The sequence below is a fragment of the Cupressus sempervirens genome, chromosome 9 (assembly GCF_028749045.1).
Source record: "Cupressus sempervirens isolate cs-2001-9-10 chromosome 9, ASM2874904v1, whole genome shotgun sequence".
NCBI classification, from domain to species: Eukaryota; Viridiplantae; Streptophyta; class Pinopsida; order Cupressales; family Cupressaceae; genus Cupressus; species Cupressus sempervirens.
This window is the reverse complement of record NC_143126.1, coordinates 817,608,723-817,628,958: the sequence shown is the minus strand read 5'-3', so window position 1 is coordinate 817,628,958 and position 20,236 is coordinate 817,608,723. Positions and strand designations below refer to the sequence as shown.

Below are 20,236 nucleotides of genomic sequence, written 5' to 3'. Positions count from 1 at the left end.
ATACCCATACACAAATTAAATTCCAAAATTCATCTCACAAACAACTTGAAATGAACAAAACCAAAACCAATAGTGGCACTCAGCACATACAGGAACACTCGGCATCCACTAGCTACAGTAACTCAACATCCACTAGGAGCTATAGTAACTCGACATCCACTAAGAGCTACAGTAACTCGACATCCACTAGGAGCTATAATAACTTGGCATCCACTAAGAGCTATAGTAACTCAACATTCACTAGGAGCTACAGTAACTCAACATCTACTAAGAGCTACAATAACTTGGCACCCTCTAGGAGCTATAGTAACTCGGCCTCCATTGAAAATCTCGACAGCAATAGAAAAAATTGGAAACCATTGGCACTTGACTCCAACATGCAAGATTGCAAGAAAGCCTAGGATTCTCTTGCATCAATTCCTCAAGAAGTAAAGCTTATAAGTATTTAAATACTAACATTAACAAAGTTGTGGAAAGTGAAAATGTGAAGTTTGATGAATATATAGAGGTACATGAAGTTGAACCTATGAAGGAACTTGAAGAGTACAAATCATTTGTATAATTTTATGAAGGTATGCCTACTACTGAAGATGGTGTAAATCGAGTTGGAAATCAATATCAAGTTTTAGTGATTGCTGAGTCACATACAATGAATGTTGAATTACATAAAGGAATCAAGTTATAGTCAGGAATTGAGTTGCAGACAGAAATTGAGGCACATTCTAATTCTGAGATAAGTGTACATGAAAGAGATTCTAAATTACTTGATAGAGAAGTACATAGTGATCCTGAAGCTGACAAACCTATTAAAGAAAGAAGATCAGAACCAAGATTGTCAAAGTATGTCAAAAGACTTCACCCTACTTTAAAAAATATTGGACATAAAGATGTTAGACCAATGACAAGGAATAGGATGAGAATTGATACATCTTTGTTGAGCATGCATGAGCCTAAGTCAATAAATGATGCCTTAGAAAATGAGGGTTAGAGTAAAGCCATGAGAAAGGAGATTGATAAAATTGAGAAGAACAGGACATGGACTCTAATTCCCAGACCAGAGGACAAGAATGTGATTGGAACCAAGTGGGTGTACAGAAACAAGTTAGATGAAAATGGTGAAGTCACAAGGAGTAAGGCAAGATTAGTTTGCAAGGGGTATGCACAAGAAGAAGGAATAGACTATGGAGAAACATTTTCCCTTGTTGCAAGATTGGAAGGAGTAAGAACTCTGCTTGCTTACTCTACATACAAAGTTTTCAAAGTTTATCAAATGGATGTGAAGTCAACATTTCGAAATGAAATATTAGAAGAAGAGGTTTACATAGAATATCTAGAAGGATTTTTTGATGCTAACAGTAAGAACGTGGTATGTACACTACACAAAGCTTTATATGGTTTAAAGCAAGCCCCAAGAGCATGGTATGAAAGGCTTCACAATTATCTTGTTAAGATTGGTTTTGAGAAGATTGATGATAACAACAATCTATACTTGAAGATAAAAGGAGGTAAAGGTATTTTACTAGCTGAAATTTTTGTTGATGATATCATATTTTGAGATCAAGATACATTGTGTAGGGCATTTGCAAATGAAATGAAGAAAAAAATTGAGATGTCTATGTTTGGAGAGATCAAGTTCTTTGTTGGCTTGCAAGTATATTAGATGAAATATGGTATATAGATCACTCGGCCTAATTATGTGAAGGAAATATTGAAAACTTTTGGATTGGAAGATTCAAAACTTGTTAGCACACCTATGGTGACATGACACAAACTGTTAAAGAATGATGATTCTGTTGATGTGAATCAAATATTGTACAGGTCTATGATTGGCAAATTGCAATATATAGTACATAGCAAACTTGATATTACATTATCTATTGGGATTGTTGCAAGATTCTCTACAAATCCTAAAGAGAATCATTTGATGGTTGTTAAGATAATTATGAGATATTTGAAAGGAACATAAAACTATGGTCTATACTACATGAAAAATGAAAGATTTGAGTTAAGAGCCTATACAGATGTTGATTGGGCTATAAACATTGATCACAAAATGAGCACAAGTGGTGGAGCACTTTTATTAGGAAAGAGTTTGGTCACATGAACCAATAAGAAACAAAATTGCATATCTTAATCTATTGTTGAAGCTGAATATGTGGCTGCTATAGTAAATTGTACAAATGTGGTATGGATCAAATAGCTACTCAAAGGTATGAAGGAGGAAATCACTAAACTTGTGGTACTTTATTGTGTTAATACAAGTGCTATAAACATATCAACGAACCCTATGATCCACACAAAGACTAAGCACATTACAATTAAGTATCATTACTTGAGAGTTAGTTCAAGACAAAGAAGTGGGGATGGAATATGTGAATACAAAAGAATAGATAGCTAATATACTCACAAAATATTTACCTAAGGATGCTAATGAGTATCTTAGAGGTAAAATAGGGGTGATACCCCTATCCAAAGCTATTTAAGAAGCATAAGTAGTGCCCTACATCATTTGAGTTGAATGTTGTATCCTACAACTTGATACACTGGATATTACTTTAGGAGTTGCCTAAAGTAATGGACTAAGTTGAATGAGAAGATTTATAGTCACATGCAAGGTGATAGAGGGAGAACCTGAATTGATTATATCTACATACAGAGATGACAAGTCTTTGGCATTGTTGTTAAAGAGGGAGAAAGTACTGAGAGAGAAAATAAGTAGAGGGAGATATAAGGGAGATATAAGTACTGATGGAGATAAGTAGAGATATATACCTGAATATTAGAAAGAGGAAGAGATACTCTAAAGAGGGTGATATAAGAAAGAAGGAGCAGTAAAGGAACTTGACAAAGCTCACATTACCCTACAGAGATACTCTAAAGAGGGTGATATAAGAAAGAAGGAGTAGTAAAGGAACTTGACAAAGCTCACATTACCCTACATAGAGGAAGGAAATATAAAGGGAGATATAAGAAAGAGGGAGCAGTAAAGGAACTTGACAAAGCTCACATTACCCTACACAAAGGAAGGACATATACTACACTGATAGAGGGAGAAATTTCAAAGATTTATTTTCTTTTTGGTATTGTTGATTGGTATTGGTTTTCTATCAATGACAAATAGGGAGATTGTTGATATAAGATTATTTTGAAGAGAAGAACTTGTAATTGAACAATCATTATTTTGTTAATGATGTCAAAACTGTTACCTGTTGGTGAGACAATTTTTTTTTGGCTTGAAAACTATCATTTAGCTAATTGATGAAGAGGATTTGAGAAGAGGAGATAACAATAGCACTTAGAGAAAGGTTGAGTTATTTGGTATGTAAAAGAAGCACTAAGACCAAGTAAGACATCGATACTATAGTGTATTGCTTATCTACTTAAAGTCTAAAATGAAAGATTACTCAAGTTAAGACTAGAAGAAGATTAAGTAAGAAAAAGTGTCTACCAAGCCTTGCTAAGAAGTCAGTGCAAGCTGAGAAGAAACCAATGAATATTGAGTGAAAAACAAAAGGTTTCGAGCAAACATGAAAAATAGTGCAAGCCAAGTGATTGTTAGTGTATGTCGAGTAAAGTTTAGTCGGTGCCGAGCATCAGTAAACTTTAGTGTTTGTCGGGTGAACTAGTGTTGGCCAAGTGACAGAACAATATACTTGTCGAGTGACAACAAACAATGTTAAACTGAAGATTTGATGAATCTGAGCCAACTAATTTATTTTCTTGAATTATGTGAAGTGTGTGAAAGATAACTATGATGAGTTGGTGGCATAGAATTCAAGGTAAACCATTTTGAGGTGAATTCAAGGAAGATTGTAGAAGTTTTGAGAGGAAACAAATGGAAAAGTGGTTAGATTCATTGTATTCTACCCAATCCTACCTAACCCTGAAATGGGCGATTATGGTTAAATGGAAAAAGATATGAATTCTCTATTTATAGAGATAGTTGACCAGAAGCAAAGAATGTCATGTGAGAGAACCTAAGAAAGACAAGGAGTCTAGGGTATTGCTTCATTCAGTGGCCGAATAGAGGTGACTAGAGTTGGCATGCAAAGCAAGAAGGCTTAAGAGTATGAATGCTTAAAGGGTGAACAAGCTATTAGAGCTTAAGTGTGTGAATGCCAAAAAGAATGAAGGAGTGAAACATAGATCTATAATCTGCAAGTGAGTTGTAATTTGTTATCAGATCAAGCCTTACTATTACTTTCTAATCATTGTATTAGTCTAGGGTAAATCCTTTGGATTAAGATTGACCTAACAATCATTTGTAAATCTTTTAACTAGGTGACATTCTAATGGAATGGTCTAAAGTCCTCTAACAAGAATCACTCCTAACAGGGTGATTTAAATCCTTTAACCAGGTCACATTTAACAGTTTGTATTGTAACCTTTAATAGGTTTGGCCTTTCATAAGGCATCACTTCAGAAGAGTGAGAATTAGTAGCATGTTACTATTTTTTTCCCAAAATGGGTTTCCACATAAAATCTTTGTGTCATATTGTGTGAATGTTTTAATGGTGTTTCATGTAAATATATTTCTGCAAAGTTGTTTTGACCTAGGACAATAACCTACAAAGTTTAAGTATTGTATGAGCTAATGGATGCATGCATGATAAGGTTTTATGGATATGGGTTTACTAAGCGTTGAAAATTTTTAATTGTACATCACCTTTTTCTATAGATTGTGCATCCTGAGCTAACTATATTTATCAAATCTAGGTATATTTTGGATAATATTATTGTAGTTTGTGAAGATATGGAATGGGCTTATCAATCCATATTCCTCAAAATTGATTTTGCTAAAGCTTACGACTAGATTAAATGGGCTCTCATTCTTGCTATATTGCAGGCTTTGGGGTTTGACCTTATTTTCTTACAATCTATGCATATGCTCTTTGGGGATACATCTATATGCATCACCATTAATGGGGAAAATATAAGGCCTTTGGTCATTTCAGATATATTTTCTAAGGGTGTCCTCTTGTGCCTACTTTTTATGTGCTGGCCATTGAAGGGTTTGGCTACTTGTTTGCTAACACCATTTTGACAGGTGAGGTTTGTGGCATTTCTCTCTAGACTCCTCTGACTAGATGGTCAATGGTCACTTTGCTAATGATCCCTTCCTCGCTCTCATTGAGGAGGAGGATAATATTGCCAACACCTTGCAATGCTTGGGCATCATTTTCTTAGCCTCTAGCTCAACCACATAGTAACACATGACTCTTTGTTATAAACAGTCCTTCCTATCCACCTCGCATTGGCTTTCCCAATATCAATGGAAATAGATTCAACATGGAGATGTATTTTTCTTCCTTGGCAAACCCTTTTCCTTCTGAGCTTCCCATGTGGGCTTTAGAATGCAATTAGAATACTAGATTACCAAACCTCTTCCCTTAATTGATGAATTTTAGATTTGCTCCAAGGTGCTGGTTGCCACTCATGTGTACCACTCCTCTTGTTGGGCACTTTCGAAGGCCTCCTATCTCAATCTTGAGTGTTTTTTGTGTGACTTTCTATGGGCTTCATATGCCTCTTATTATGGCTTCCACAGGGTGGCATGGGACTATTGTTACTTGCCTAAGGAGTCAGGTGGGTTAGGTCTACTTTCTACTCAAAAGAAGGGTATTTCCATTTGTGAAAAGTGGGTCATCATGCCCTCTTTGGTAATGAGGTCTAGAAAATTCTTTTGTAGCATTGTATTTCTTCAAGCTTCCCTGTTAATCAGCTTGGAGAAGGGGATTGGATTTTAAACAATTTTGATCACTCCCAAGCCCATACAAATCTAGGGTACCTTCACTGCTAAGAGAATTTGGAAGGCCTAGAAAGCCATCAAGCCATGGCTCCATTGGGTTGGAGATGGGTTTCGAGATGGCCTCACTATAAACCAACATAATTTATGGTGGTCTCCCTTGTCCCTTTGGCTAAACTCTAGGGAGCTAATGTGCTACATTTTTTCAAACGTGTTATCTGGATTCCTAAAGATATTTTTTTTCTAGAATCACCATGAGCCTTCACTCATGGTAAGATATACAAGTACAATTTTGATTATCCCATCCCGATCAACAAACATTTGATCTTCTAGTTTCTACGGTGCCTATGTATGTGTTGCACAAGCTTGGTATTTAGTCAGTCAAACCTTGGTGAAAGGATTGGAAGTGGTATCTTGGCACTCCCATGACCAACTATAAGCTCAAGTTGGGTTATCACTAACTGGTTCCCCAACTACCTATGGTGGACACACTCAACCAACGTTGGCATTTACAATATTATTAGAAGACTTGGAGACTTAGGTTCACCACTATGTGGAAAGCTATTACTGAGCTGAAGATTACACACTTTTCTTTGTGCATCCTCTTTTAGGGGTTGGCATTGGGCCCTCAGCTTAGGCATTTAGGTGTTCCTGACCCCAGATGCCCCTTTTGTGGGCAACCAAAAACCTTTCTACATATTTTCTAGTTTTGTAGACGTGCCTAGCAATATTGGTACTAGATTCATGACTTTTTCAAGCCTTTACGCATAGGACCCTTCTCTTGGTATATGGTGTTACTGGGGGATTCACCCAGACTCTCCTATAAGTACTCCTATATTTGGCATGCTTTCAAATTGGAAATTTTGTTCACTCTTTGGAAAGATTGAAATGTTGTCTTATTTTCTCACAGCTTTCTTGACATCAATGTTTCTATGTGCACTAAAGCTTGCATATGTAACAATGTAATGATGTAGATATAAGTACAAACTGAAAAAGTTAGACTAGAGGTGGCCCACCTTCAAGAGCTTCTGGCTCATTGGGGAAATGATCCCTATATGTAGCTAGGATGTCGCCCAATTCTACCTCTAGAGACTATATGCCTCTTTGTGGCCACTGGTAGGGTCACAATTATTCTACTCACCACTCTCATACCCCCAGGTCTCAACCTCTTTGCCACTCTCCCAAAGGTGGTTTTTGAGGTTTCTGATGCTTGGCTTCTTCTCTCCAGAGGCATAGTTCTAGTTGGACCCTAATGGCTCCTCCTGCTCCTCCTACTCCTATGTGGTCTTCTTCCATCAGGGATCCTAAGTGATCTCTCCCTCAGCTGGACTTGGGCAATTTCACCTTCCAGGCCAAAGGGAGATAAAGAAAAAGAAAAAAATGATGTTGTTGTTGATGGGTGGGCTCCTCCTAAGCCATCCACAAACCCTACTAATGGATGGGATTCTAATGATTGTGATCCTCCTCCCTCAACTAGTACTATTCTTGTAGCTTAAGGGATTTATATGTTTTTTTGTATGAGTAGTTAAGTTTTCGGCCTCTAGCCATTTGAAATTCCACAGGGTGATCCTTGTATCCCCCAACCCCCTTTTTTGTGAATACGTAACTTTATTATTATTTTAATAGAAAGAGATTATTCATCAAAAAAAGGTTTGGTATAAAAAATTACAAATGAGTTGGGACACCTATGGTTATAGGTTTTAAATTGGAGACTACTGATGATTCCCCCAACACTTCTTAGACAAGGTACATATCTATGATTTATGGTTTACAATACTTAACTCATACTTGACCTGACATAGAAAAAATAGTTGATATTATGACAAGATATTAATTAGAACCTAAATAATAACCCTTGGAATTAATAAAAATAATTTTTAGATTCTTTTTCGTTTATGGTATCATATATCAAATGATTTTACAATATATGCTAATATTGATGAAGATTGGGTAGGAAATGTTGATGAAAGGAAGTACAAGTGGAGGTGCATTTTTTCTTGGAGGAAGGTTGATTTCATAGCTAAATAAGAAGCAAAATTGTATATCACAATCTAATGTAGAAGTAGAGTATGTGGCAATAACAAACCATTGTAATCAATTGATATGGATGAAATAGATGCTAAAGGTCATTGGTATAACTCATGCATTGTGATGATACAAGTACTATTAAAATATTTCAAAGAATCCAATGTTACATCGAAAAACTAAACATATAGCTGAAAAATATCATTTCCTTAGAGAGAAAGTTATCAAGAAAGAAGTTAGAATTGAATATATGGGTACAAAAGAGCAATTTGCTTGATATCTTTACTAAGCCTTTGTATATTGACACCTTTGCATATCTCAGAGGTATGCTTGGGGTGATGACCCCTTCTTATGAAAAGTAATTGATGCAAGGATGCATAGGCCTAGAATTTTCAGAGCACATTCTTTCACCTGGATGTGATGCTTGATATTGTTCCTTAGGTCCGAGAGTGGTCACATATTGTAGAGCTACTTCAAGATCTCTTATTTTATCAAATTTTAAAACATTTTTTATTGGAACTTGACATTGGTTTTCGGTTGTAGATTGGATTGATCTAATACAATTATTTTGATCAGAAATGCATATCTTTATTAAGGAAAGAAACCAATTTGATAGAGAAAGATCTTTGTTAGGGGGAGAGATTGTTGATGAAGTTGTTATTTGACATTATTTTGGCACCCTTTGGAATTGATGTCAAAGGAGGAGGAGGGGGGTGGGGTTGAGAATCATGTGAAAAACCTTTCATATGGGAGGGTATGTGTATGAGAAGTTAAAAGATTATATGCGTTGAGGGTATTCAAAGTGTTGTACTTAGATACTTTTGTATTGATGGTTTTTTATCACATGTTGTCATCAATGCCAAAGGGAGAGATTGTTGGCATTGGGAGTGGTTGCAAAGATATTGTATTAATGACATGTTTTATTATTGATGTCAACCTATGTTCTTTGGTTGACTCATATTTTTTATACAACAAGTCATTGATCAATTTAGTGTAGACAATGATTGACTTATTTGTATATCTAAGCTTGCATTTGTGTAGAAAAAAGAGTATAAATTATGTCTATGTTTGTTGTACTTTATTTCATATTCTAGATGAGTTATAGATTATTTGGTGAAGACTAGTAGCAAATTAGTGAGTAGGAATTTATGCTAGAGGCATAACTTGTCATATTCTTTCTATAGCTTGATGGAAAGTAAGAATTAAAGTTGGCGAGATTGGACACTGCTAGAAGACTTGTTCATGTATGTATGTTCAGATTTGTGAGTCATTTGGATTATTTTGGAAAGGTCATTGATGTGTCATGTGTGATGCATTTTACTGGTAGTTGACTGGATCATTGTAGTGTGTTGAATACTATAGAGAAGTGTTATATTCATATTGTAGCATGTGAAACATTTCATGTAATGGTTATACAATAGCTTGAGAAGGTGTGCACCCCTTAGAATGGTTCTATGGAATTAAATGTGCATTGGGGAAGCCCTAATAGGCTAACCTAATTAATTATTTTCAATTGGTATAAAAGAAAGTTATCTTCCTCATTGTAAGATATGAAATGATAATCATAAATGTGAGCCTTGTTGGTAGATTATCAAAGTATAACTAAGAAGTTGTCAGTTGCTTTTTGAAGAGGTATGAGCATAATCTATCATTCCTAGTGGACTTCAAAGTAAGAATTTTTGGTAAGTAAGTTGTAGATCAATCGATTCACATTGTTGGATTTGTTTTGTAAAGGTGTTTTAACCTTTCATCCTTTGAGAAGTGAGCTCAAGCAATGTGCCTTTTGTTCTCATCAACTCCTAATAGGGTTGTAACCTTCCAACAAGGAATCAAGGTCTCCTAACAAGGATCTATCCTTAAACATGGATTTTTGTACTAAATACACCATATTTGACTCCTAATAGGGTCACATCCTTTCACAAGGAACTTGTATATTAGTACGCCATTTTGTGGGTGCCATCCCCATCAAGGTTTTTTCCCTATGATCAAACATTTCCTCGACAACACAAATTAGTGTGTTATGGTGTATGGTTTCTTATTATTGTGCATTGTCATTTGAATTGTTAGTGGTCTATTTTATAAATTTGGAATTAATTATATTTGTGCAAAGCTAATTCACCACTCCTAGTTATGAGGTGTGGACTTTCCTTCTTAACTATCCTTAAACCCCGAATGCTCTTGCATCAGATATAAATGCAATATTTAACTTTAGTTTTTATACTAATTTCAAATAAAATAAGATACTAATATCATACAAATTATTACAATTTTTTTTTTAAATATATACGAATTGATCATTATAAACGAGTTTATACAATGCAAAACAAAGTAACATGCTAAATTGAAATCTTTATTCTCAAACTAGAAATATGAAAACTTTGTTTTAAGTGCATTTTTGAATTCACAATGTAAAGAATACACATATTCAAAAACTTCTATATTAAGGTACTAATCTTCTATTCTAAAATGTAAACTTTTAAAATTTATTCTTAACTATTTTATATTCATTTATTTTTAAATATACTTAACATCATGAGAATTGAATACAAAATTTTGATTACTTGTTCCATTTTTTTTGATCTGTAAGAGGCCAGAGCCAAGATTAATTATTATGAGTCATGATTAAATTTATTAATAATTATTAAGCTTGAGTAGACTCAAACCCGAGACCTCCCATAAAAGACTTACATTTTTTTTAATTGCCCCATTAATTAATGTCTCTCTAAAACCATTAAAATTTTATTAACATTTTAAATAGTACATAGATTTTAATATTCATTCTATTACAAACTACAACCTTAATAAACTATTTAACAAATTAAACACATATAAACACATTCTTAGAAAATAGAAACTATATTATAATTATTATTATGAATAAAGTGTTACATATGTTCACCTCTTGGTTCTTTTCTTGTGCAAGTTGAAGAAAAACACTCTCACCTTCTCAATGCACACAAGTTATTAGATTAAAAAAAGTGCATATTTGTCCATTTTATCTTTTTATGCATTACATTCCAAATAAAATATTGTTAATTATTTAAAATCTACATTAATTAGGCTAAAATATCTTTAAATTAATTTAAAGAAGATATACAAGGTGGTGTTTTCCCTTGTGAACTTATGAAATAAGCTACCAAGTTGTTTTCTAGGAGATGCTTGGACTCTACTTTTATAGAGGGGAGATCTCATGACAATTCTTTTAAAGGGTTGAAGGTTTGCTTAGAATCTTTTGGTACCAAAAAAAACTTTATAAATTTTTAAAAACTGAAATAAACTAAAGAATTTGTAAAACTGGTCACCTTTTAATATTTTCAAAAACTCTCCACCCATTTTATTTCTAAGGAAGCCCATTCATAACAGCCCGGCCTAACACATGTAACAACCATAAATGTGGACCAGCTGTTAGTGATAGTGACTATGTAAGAGTACATGTGGATCTCTATGAAATATTAATTAGCTCATGTGAAATATTAATTCCATTAGTAATGTTTTGTGTGGCCCTCCTATTGTACTTGATTAAAAAAATATTGGCCAAGTTGTGAGGACTTAAACATCACCGATCAACAATCCTAAGGCCACGTCTAAGTTGGAAGTTTCCTGGAAACTTATCTCAAAATATTGATGTTGATGAATAAATCCCAATTTCCATTCCATGTGTAACGCTGGATAAGTGTTTGCCAAACCTCAAACTCTTGATCTTGCCGACTCACACCATCCAAATGAGCAAATCTCAACTTCCATACCACTTGTATGGCTGAACAAGTGCCAGCCGAACCAGACAACACATCCACAAAGTATGCGTCCTTTTCCATGGGAAGAAATATCTCATAACGTGAATGGTCTTGTTTGCTTGTGAGTGTTTCTTTGTTGTCTATCAAACTTCATAATCAGCGAATTTTTTTCAAGTTAACCTAATTCGGAGAATGCAACTGTTTCTGATTAAGCTATATCCTAGAGGATCAGAGAAACGCAAAAACCTAAATCAACAATCCATGTACATCCAATCATCTCCAACATATCTTATCAAAGAGAGCAACACAAATCCACTCAAAAAACCATTGCACAACGTGAATCCCGTTGAATCCACACAAAATTGAAAAACATCCCCACGATATCTTTTCATGGAGTACGATTTTATTATTATTTTAGTTTATTTTTGTCTTGTTATATAAGCAGCTCAAATCAAATGAAATCAGTCCTTTTTGTGCCATGAAATAAAACCTCAGGGAATTTTGAAGATGGCAGCACTGGCATTAACCTCTGCACCTTCCAGAGCAGGAGGCAGTGGGTTCCATAACATTTTGGAAGCAAAAGGTCTGAAAATAAGACACGCATGTGCAAATGCCAATAGATTTTCCTTGAGAATTCCAAACAAGCTGCAACTGAAGTGCTATAAAACATGCCTACAGCCATTATATGACCCTCTGACTACTTATGGATATGCAAAGAGGAGTTCGAGGTCACAAACAAATAGAATGTTGGTGTTTGCCTGTTCTGCTCCTGAGGATGTGGTGGTGAAGAAATCATGGCCGCTATCATCTCTATTGAATAGAAAATGGAGTCCGGCAGACATGACTACAGCAGTGGTTGTATTTGGAATGCATGCATTGTGCTTGTTGGCGCCTTTTACTTTCACTTGGAAGGCCTTTGGAGTATTTGTCATTCTATATGTAATCACTGGACTTTTGGGTATCACACTCTCATATCATAGGAATCTCTCTCATAGAAGCTTCAAGCTTCCCAAATGGTTGGAGTACATTTTTGCCTATTGTGGTGCACAGGCATTGCAGGTACTGTATGTCAATGAATCTCTTTATTCCCTCGTTTCAGAGCTTTGGCTTACAATGCATGTATATTGAAATTTTGGTACTGAACTTGCATGTTTCTATGTTTTTTCCAATTTTTGCATGACCCTAGTGTAATGTTCTTTGTATGCTTGTGCTATGGTGCATTCATTTGGTTTTCCCTTCTTATTTATGCACTCCTACATTGTCTATTTTTCAGTTTTCACCCTACTTACATTTACTACATTTACTATGTTTTTTCCAATGCTTGTGCTATGATGGATGGATTTGGTCTTCTCTTCTGATTTATGCACTTATTTTTGCCCTTTTTTCACCTACATTCCTATTTCTACGATTTTTCCAGTTCTTGTATGACCTCAATGCAATGTTATTTGTATGCTGGTGCTATGATGGACGTATGAGGGGTTCTGGTTCTCTTTCTCTCTGATTTGGGCCATCTGTTGTTATCTTTATATAGGGAATATTTATAATATTAAGATGTAAATCCAATTTATGCATAGGCCCAATTCAATTTTAGCTGCATTCTTGGGGTGCACACTGTTTTCTTTTCTGGACTTGTCTTTTTTCTCATCCCCTTGCAATTGTTTTGGTTTTCTTCTCTTCCACGCGTGTATGGATCGAGTCGATAGCTCTTTGGAGTTGATGTTATGTGATCCATAAACTACTTAGTCTATGCTGACGTGGATGAGATTATGGCGTGCCTTTAAGGCTGTGTGGTAAGCTGAGACCGCATTTTTTAGGTTCTGTAAACTACTAAACACAAGTCGCGCTTGAAGGCACCTCATGCTCGTAATACCAGAAGCCTGCAGGGTGGGATGTTTGAGCCTGGGTCGCTCTTGCTACCTGCCCTCTTGGGATTACAACTCAACCACTATGCATAATCCTTACAACACAACCTCGCCATATGATCATTGGGTATATGAGCTGCCTCGTTGCAGCAACGAATCAGTCTGCTATTGAAGCTACATGTTCCACGCCTCCCATTTCGATATCTCCTAAATAGTTGTTTTTAAAGTATTTTCTTGTGGGCGTTCTGCTTCCATTTCGATATCTCCTAAGTGGTTGTTTTTAAAGTATTTTCTTGTGGGCGTTCTGCTTTGGGGCTCCAAAGCATCCTGAAATAGGATACTTCTGATATGGAGGAATTTCAGGAGAAAATTTTTGGGTAATTTTTTAAAATAATGTAAGTCTAGAAACCCTGCGCTTTGCAACTTTGAGCCTATTAGAAGGAGGCACGAAGATAACCTGTAGTAAAAGTGAAATTGTTATTTTCCCAAGTATTTAATGGATCTTTTTATACGTAAGATATGTGAGTCCAAATGGTCGACAGACTTTTTCATCTCTCCACCTATTACTTAAAGCTTGATGTTTAATCAGGTAAGAAGGAAGTGTTACCATTGTTACGGAGCAACTCAGGGCCAAATGAAAGTGATTTGATAAGATAAAAAGCCATAACAATAGGTGCTGGGGTCAGGCAGATGCGAAAAATGACATAGCTTAAGGCAAAAGTAGGAATCCGAAGGGCCTAAGTACTCAACAAATAGCATAGATTTTTTTTTAAATTAATTTTAAATTATGGGGTACGTCTCCGTGCTACTGTAGACTTGTCATTATCAGCATCGCATCGGTTCATTGGAGGCAGGTGATCTATATAGGATAGAGTTTGGGTCTATCAGCTACAGCAAAGCAGTATTTTTCCAAAATCTAGCAATAAAAGTAAACTGTGGTATCAGCTTCTTGGAGTTTCCGATCATTATTTTCTTACTCATGGATTGAATTTGTTGTATGCTAAAAAAACACGCACACAATCAAAACTAGAAGCTTTTATTTTGAATTCTAATGAAGTGTGGAAATCGGATTACATTGAGTTTTGTAAGCTGTTTTGGAATTTGGTGCGTTGTATTTCTGTAAAATTTTCTACCCCACGTATCTTAGAGACTACAAGGGACCCATGGTTACAATTTTGCAGTTTATTCCCAATAAATTGCTACAAGGCGGTAAAATGACTTTGAGAAGTAAGGTTCAGTCTTACATAATAACCCATTCTGGGGAATGGTGTTTAGATCAAAAGAAAGAAAAGTAAGCCAAAGTGAGCAGCAGAACTGGGGTTTTTGTGAGAACTCAAAACTGTTGTAAAAAAGCAATACCAGCTGCATATTCAGAATTCACTGCCACGAGCAAACTTTAAACAATTTAGTAACAATACTTAAAAATTTAATTCCTTTATGCCTCTATAACTCACAGCTTGAAAAGAATGAGTAGTGATTCAGACCAATTCCAAGTTGCCTTAGAATATTTGCCACCTCTTTCGGTGTATAAAATCTGCAACTGAAACACATGGCAGCAAGTTTGGGCATTTTAAACTATAAGGTATGTATTCCAATACAGAATGCACAAACCAAGATGCTCACTTATTATGCATTTTCAAAAGTCTGAGTGTTTCTCTTCAATAACCCCAAAAGATGGAAAACTATTATGGCTTAGTCATCTATTCTGCATAGAAAATTCCATCAATCATAATTAACACGAGGACTGCAAAGGTAACTTCTATTCCTAATTGAGTCTGAGAGTTGTGAATCCCCTCATCTGAATGGAGTAGTCAAGTTGATAAACAATGGACATACTCTCTTTAACCATAGCATCCTTCAGTTTTCACTATTAATTTGTCATTTCAAAATTTGATAGCTTTGAGATGCCAGACTCAAGGTTCCATGTACCAAGGAAGAAGTGCAAGATCTATATATAGATAATCAGGAAGACCTGAGTCAATCTTATTTCTTTTCTTCCTGTGCCTACTTTTCTTTATGATATCCAAGGCTCTAGTGGATAAGCCTAAGCTCCTCCTCTCTCTAAGTGGATTAAATGACAGTTACTAACATCATGAAAATTGAACAGATTCAGATTGATCATTATTTACCTGTGACTTTTTTATCTTTAAAACAAAGATTTGTGAACACTGATCGAAATCTGAGAAGATGCCCAACCTAAGATACTATAGGAAATTGCAAGTCTCATGGAAGAAAATGCATGGTGAAATATTTTTAAGTGCTTCTGCAGAAGAGCCCGAGCAACCCATGGTATGGTTAACTAAATTGGTTGTGAGGCATGACATATTTGAATTTTAGACAAACTCACATGAGCTTTGATCATCTTAGAAATCAACATTTTTGGTGGCCTCCAATGTTCTTTCTTTCCAGAATCTCTGAGTGGATTCGCCTTGTTTGAACTGATCTTGTTTTATATCTCTTCAATCATTATAAAACCAATTGCATTTGATCTGTTTATGGATTCCTCTTGTTTCAAAAAGTTACTCAAATTCTTTTCAAGATGTATTATGTAGTGTTTTTCCCACTTTCTTGTCTTTTTAAAAAACTTGTGATGCAACATAGCCTTAATTTTAGATGTTTGTAGTGTTTTGAAGAACTATAGACGACTACTTTGGTCAGTGCCCAGTGACTAAAACTTATTGACATGCAGAATTAAATTCACGGTTTTACAAAATATGTTTGTGTTTAGGGTGATCCATTGGATTGGGTAAGCACGCACCGGTATCATCACCAGTACTGTGATTCTATTAAGGATCCACACAGCCCAAATGATGGATTTTGGTTCAGTCACATGAGCTGGATGTTCGATGAAAAAACAATGCTTAACAGAGTAAAAACTTTCCTCCTTTTTTTATAGATCATTTGTATTGTCCGGACTCCAAATGATGTAATTTTGGCTCTGAACATTTGAAATTGGAAAACACTCTAGAGATTAAATTGGGTTCTAGAATCCTCTGCTGACACGATAGTATTCTTGTGGTAAATCATGCAGCTTGTGACAAACTATTTTCAAGCATTATTTCACTCACCCCTACCAGGTTTGAATTTGTCATCTCAAAATGCAGATTGGGGAACGAAACAATGTTTCTGACTTAGAGAAGCAAGCATTTTATAAATTTATCCGTACTACATACATCGTTCATCCTATTGCAATGGCATTGTCCCTATATGCCCTTGGAGGTCTTCCCTTCCTAGTTTGGGGAATGGTGAGCGAATAGAGGGTTGAGTTCTCATAAGTCAATTTGACTGTTGATGATTATTATATTGTGCCCCCAAGGCTTAATTTGATTCTGAATGTGGGTTGAATATTGTCCATGTGCAGGCTGTAAGGGTTGTTTGGGTTTATCATATAACCTGGCTTGTGAACTCAGCTTGTCATGTGTGGGGTTATCAGTCATGGAAAACAGGGGATCTTTCCAGGAATAATTGGTTAGATTACTTTGTATATCCTGCTTCTTTTGTTTACTTGGCTGATACAATCCCATAATAAGATCTTTTCTTGATGCCTTGTGCTACTTGTGTTTGTGAAGGTGGGTTGCTGCACTAGCCTTTGGTGAGGGATGGCACAACAACCATCACGCCTTTGAGTTTTCTGCTCAGCATGGTCTTGAATGGTGGCAGCTTGATATAACCTGGTATGTTATAAAGATCTTAGAAGCTGTTGGACTGGCAAAAGATGTCCGTCTGCCTTCCAAGCAACACAAGGAAAGAATGTCGTTCTAACCTGGGGTGTAGGGCAGATTCATTCGTATGTCATACTAAATTGCTTGCAGGGCTTCTTCATATTCTTTTGGAAGTTGTTATATACTCTAGAAGTTACCAAGTTATCAGAGCTAGTTCAAAATTTTGTACTGAGAAAAGTAGAATGTGTCTATTATCCATTTCAATTTCCTATGGGCTATATACTTGCCAGGTAGCTTTTTGTTGTCCTCTATTGTGACACAGAGAAACACTTTCTTCAGGCGAGTGTAATATCCACAAAATGCCACATGGGCTTCAAGAAATATCTCCAGAAGATATCTGCCTAGGACTGAGTGGGGCAGTCAAGGGCCTAATGCTTCCAAATTGATCCAAATTAATATGTTTCTTTAACAGTTTAATGACAGTTATACCATGAATGAAAGAAGGTTCATGAAGAAATCTGAAACATTGCTGCTGGCTACGGGGCAACCAGAATGCACCCATGCATTGTAATTTTTTTCTAAGGCTATTTTATTTCAACATAACAGTGGTGCATTCTGGTTGCATCATAGATGGCACACATTGTGGTACTGTTGGTTACGGGGCAACCAGAATGTATCCATGCATAGTGTGTTTTTTTCCTTTTATTGACACACAACAGTGGTGCATTCTGGTTGCACCGTAAACAGTGCCCTTCCATTTGTTGTTTTTTCGCAAATGATGTGATTGGAGACCATATAATACTTTACATTATATGTTATTATATGTTTTTTAATTTAATAAGTGTGCATTTTTTAAAATCTCATAACTCAGCAAAACTCTAGGAGGTCCACCTTTACGAACTTTAAGGATGGGATGGTAGTGGATGTCCACTGTTATTGATATTTCAAAAACACTGATTAAATTATCCAAAACATCATGGATAATGAAGGCCTATGTGGTCTTGAAGGCCTTAATTTGGGCTTGGTGGGAAACCTCAACCTTGTTCTTATATTGTGATTTGGAATGTGGAAAGGGTAATTGTTCCATTACATTAAAACTTCATTGGAAGCACTCACATAGACCATGGTGTTATCACTTGACCTCATTAAGGGCAAAAGACTCTCACCAAACATGCTAGTAGCCACAATCCTCAAATCAAGTTCCTTGAAATCTATTTTGTTAGTCTAAAATTGTAGGAGAATCCATGCAAAAATATAGTTATATAACATATGAAATGAGTATCTATGATGTTGGCAAAATGTTTTCTTATCAAAATGGAATTAAAAGACCTACAATATTCCAACATCTTAATAGAACCATTAGTATGACATCATATCATAATAATGGGAAATCATCATAAAAAATGCAAATTCCATGCAAGTTACAACAATTTATAATTTTATCTCCTCATACAGATCCTAGGGATGTGTAGGGTCCTAGTTTTTAATGTTTATTTTTAATTCCATCCTTAAGTTCAGCTCCTCAAGTTCACCATTATCTATGGAACCTTGATGTAATCAAATCAAATGTTTACGTCTATGGTGCTCTATTTAAATCTCAAAAGAAATGATGTCATCTTCTATAAGTAGGTGGTTTCAATTCAATTATTACACGAATCAAAGTCATTCAAGTTCATCTCGTGACTATTTAAGTCCTCTACCTTTTTGGGAGAATGTGAAGGTCTATGCAAATATTAGTTCATTGAGGAGCTTTTGGATCAAATTGTCGCATTTTTTAGTGCTAGTCACACTCAACAAGCTTGAATTGTGCTAATGACGGCTAGAAGTATTACAAACATAGAACATTGTTTAGAGGATCAATGTTTAAAGGCTTGGGGTTTTTGGACCCTTATCTTCCAACCAAGTAGTTGTAAAGAAGTTAAAACTAGGAAGAAGTTAAAACACACTTAGAAGATTTGAAGGGAAACATTGTAAAGAAAACATTTAGAAGTTTGCTAGTAATAAGTTATTACATATATTGAAAATTTGAAGTGAAACGAAGAAGTTGATTTTTTGCTATGTAGAATGGACCTTTTCCTATTCTCTACTATTCCATTATGTTATGGAGTCCCTATGGCATATAATTGTCTCCTACCTCCATGCTTCTCACAAAAAGAATTAAACTCGATGTGAATTCACGCCCTTTATCTGATCACAACCACTTCAACATCAATCTTATTTCAATCTCAACCGTGGACTTAAATGCCTTCAACTTCTCAAAGACTTAAAACTTATCTTTTAAGAAAGTTATCTATACCATATTGAATAGTTATCAACAAGAAACATTAAATACTTATCATCTTGCAAACCTATAGTCTTAAAAGGACCATACAAATCAGTACGAACAAGGTATAACAATTCTTTTGAATTATGAGTCTTGGAATGAAAAGTAATTCTTGTTTACTTACCCATTTGACATTTTTCAAATAGTGTTAGTAGTTTTCTTAATCCTTGGAAGATCTCCAACAACATTAGTAGAACTTATCACAATAATGTTATCAAAGCTCACATGACACAATCCCTTGTGCCACAACCATCTTTCACATATTTGAGCAATCAAATGACTTCTTTGGCTACTATTCAAATGGAACAAGTCACTTGTTGTCTTTCATCTCATTGAAATATATATTCTAGATTCATTTAAGATCTTGCATTTTCATTCTTGAAGTGTGAGCCATAACCTTTTACATCAATTGTTAAACACTAAGAGGATTATGTTTCAATCCTTCTACATACAACATTCTAGTCATCTAGAGAAATAGAACCTCTCCCTCAAATCACACCATCAATAGTGTCACCCCATATTATAATATCATTGACATACTTCTCATAGCTCATAAATTTTATGTTATTACCCATCATAAAAAGAGAGCATCCATTATTACACATTCATCCTTTTTAACAATTTTAGATGGTAGGGATTTCTCTTCAACAACATAATTTTATTTATTTATTAGTAACATATAATATTCTATTTATAATTACAAAGCATTACATCAACTATATGTCTTTACACTATCACAACATGGTTACCATCCACCAACTACAAGGATCTTTCATTCATCCTAGTCACCTATTATCCAATTGACATATTGGCTTTACACATTCATTAACAACTTTGAAACATTCTTGCACAAAAAAAGACCTTATGAATCCAAGCCTCCTACC

General features: G+C 35.2%; 1 protein-coding gene across 2 annotated transcripts; it reads left to right on the top strand.

The window, feature by feature from the left end:
• The first annotated feature begins 11,968 nt into the window (after positions 1 to 11,968).
• On the top strand, positions 11,969 to 17,546 carry LOC149541196 (palmitoyl-monogalactosyldiacylglycerol delta-7 desaturase, chloroplastic-like). 2 transcript variants are annotated; one of them, XM_089802198.1, is made up of 5 exons: positions 11,969 to 12,564; positions 16,096 to 16,236; positions 16,472 to 16,612; positions 16,729 to 16,835; positions 16,937 to 17,546. In XM_089802198.1, the coding sequence occupies exons 1-5, from the start codon at positions 12,013 to 12,015 to the stop codon at positions 17,127 to 17,129; spliced, it is 1,134 nt and encodes a 377-aa protein (XP_089658324.1). In that variant the 5' UTR covers positions 11,969 to 12,012; the 3' UTR covers positions 17,130 to 17,546. The 2 variants fall into 2 exon arrangements, with proteins under 2 accessions (XP_089658324.1, XP_089658325.1); XM_089802199.1 differs by lacking the exon at positions 16,096 to 16,236.
• The last annotated feature ends 2,690 nt before the right edge of the window (positions 17,547 to 20,236 follow it).

Excerpts from the sequence above, each read along its gene's own strand:
- LOC149541196 (XM_089802198.1), top strand. The coding sequence starts at position 12,013 with ATGGCAGCACTGGCATTAACCTCTGCACCTTCCAGAGCAGGAGGCAGT. Across the intron at positions 12,565-16,095 it reads GTGGTGCACAGGCATTGCAG|GGTGATCCATTGGATTGGGT; the intron begins GTACTGTATGTC and ends GTTTGTGTTTAG. Across the intron at positions 16,613-16,728 it reads CCTTCCTAGTTTGGGGAATG|GCTGTAAGGGTTGTTTGGGT; the intron begins GTGAGCGAATAG and ends GTCCATGTGCAG.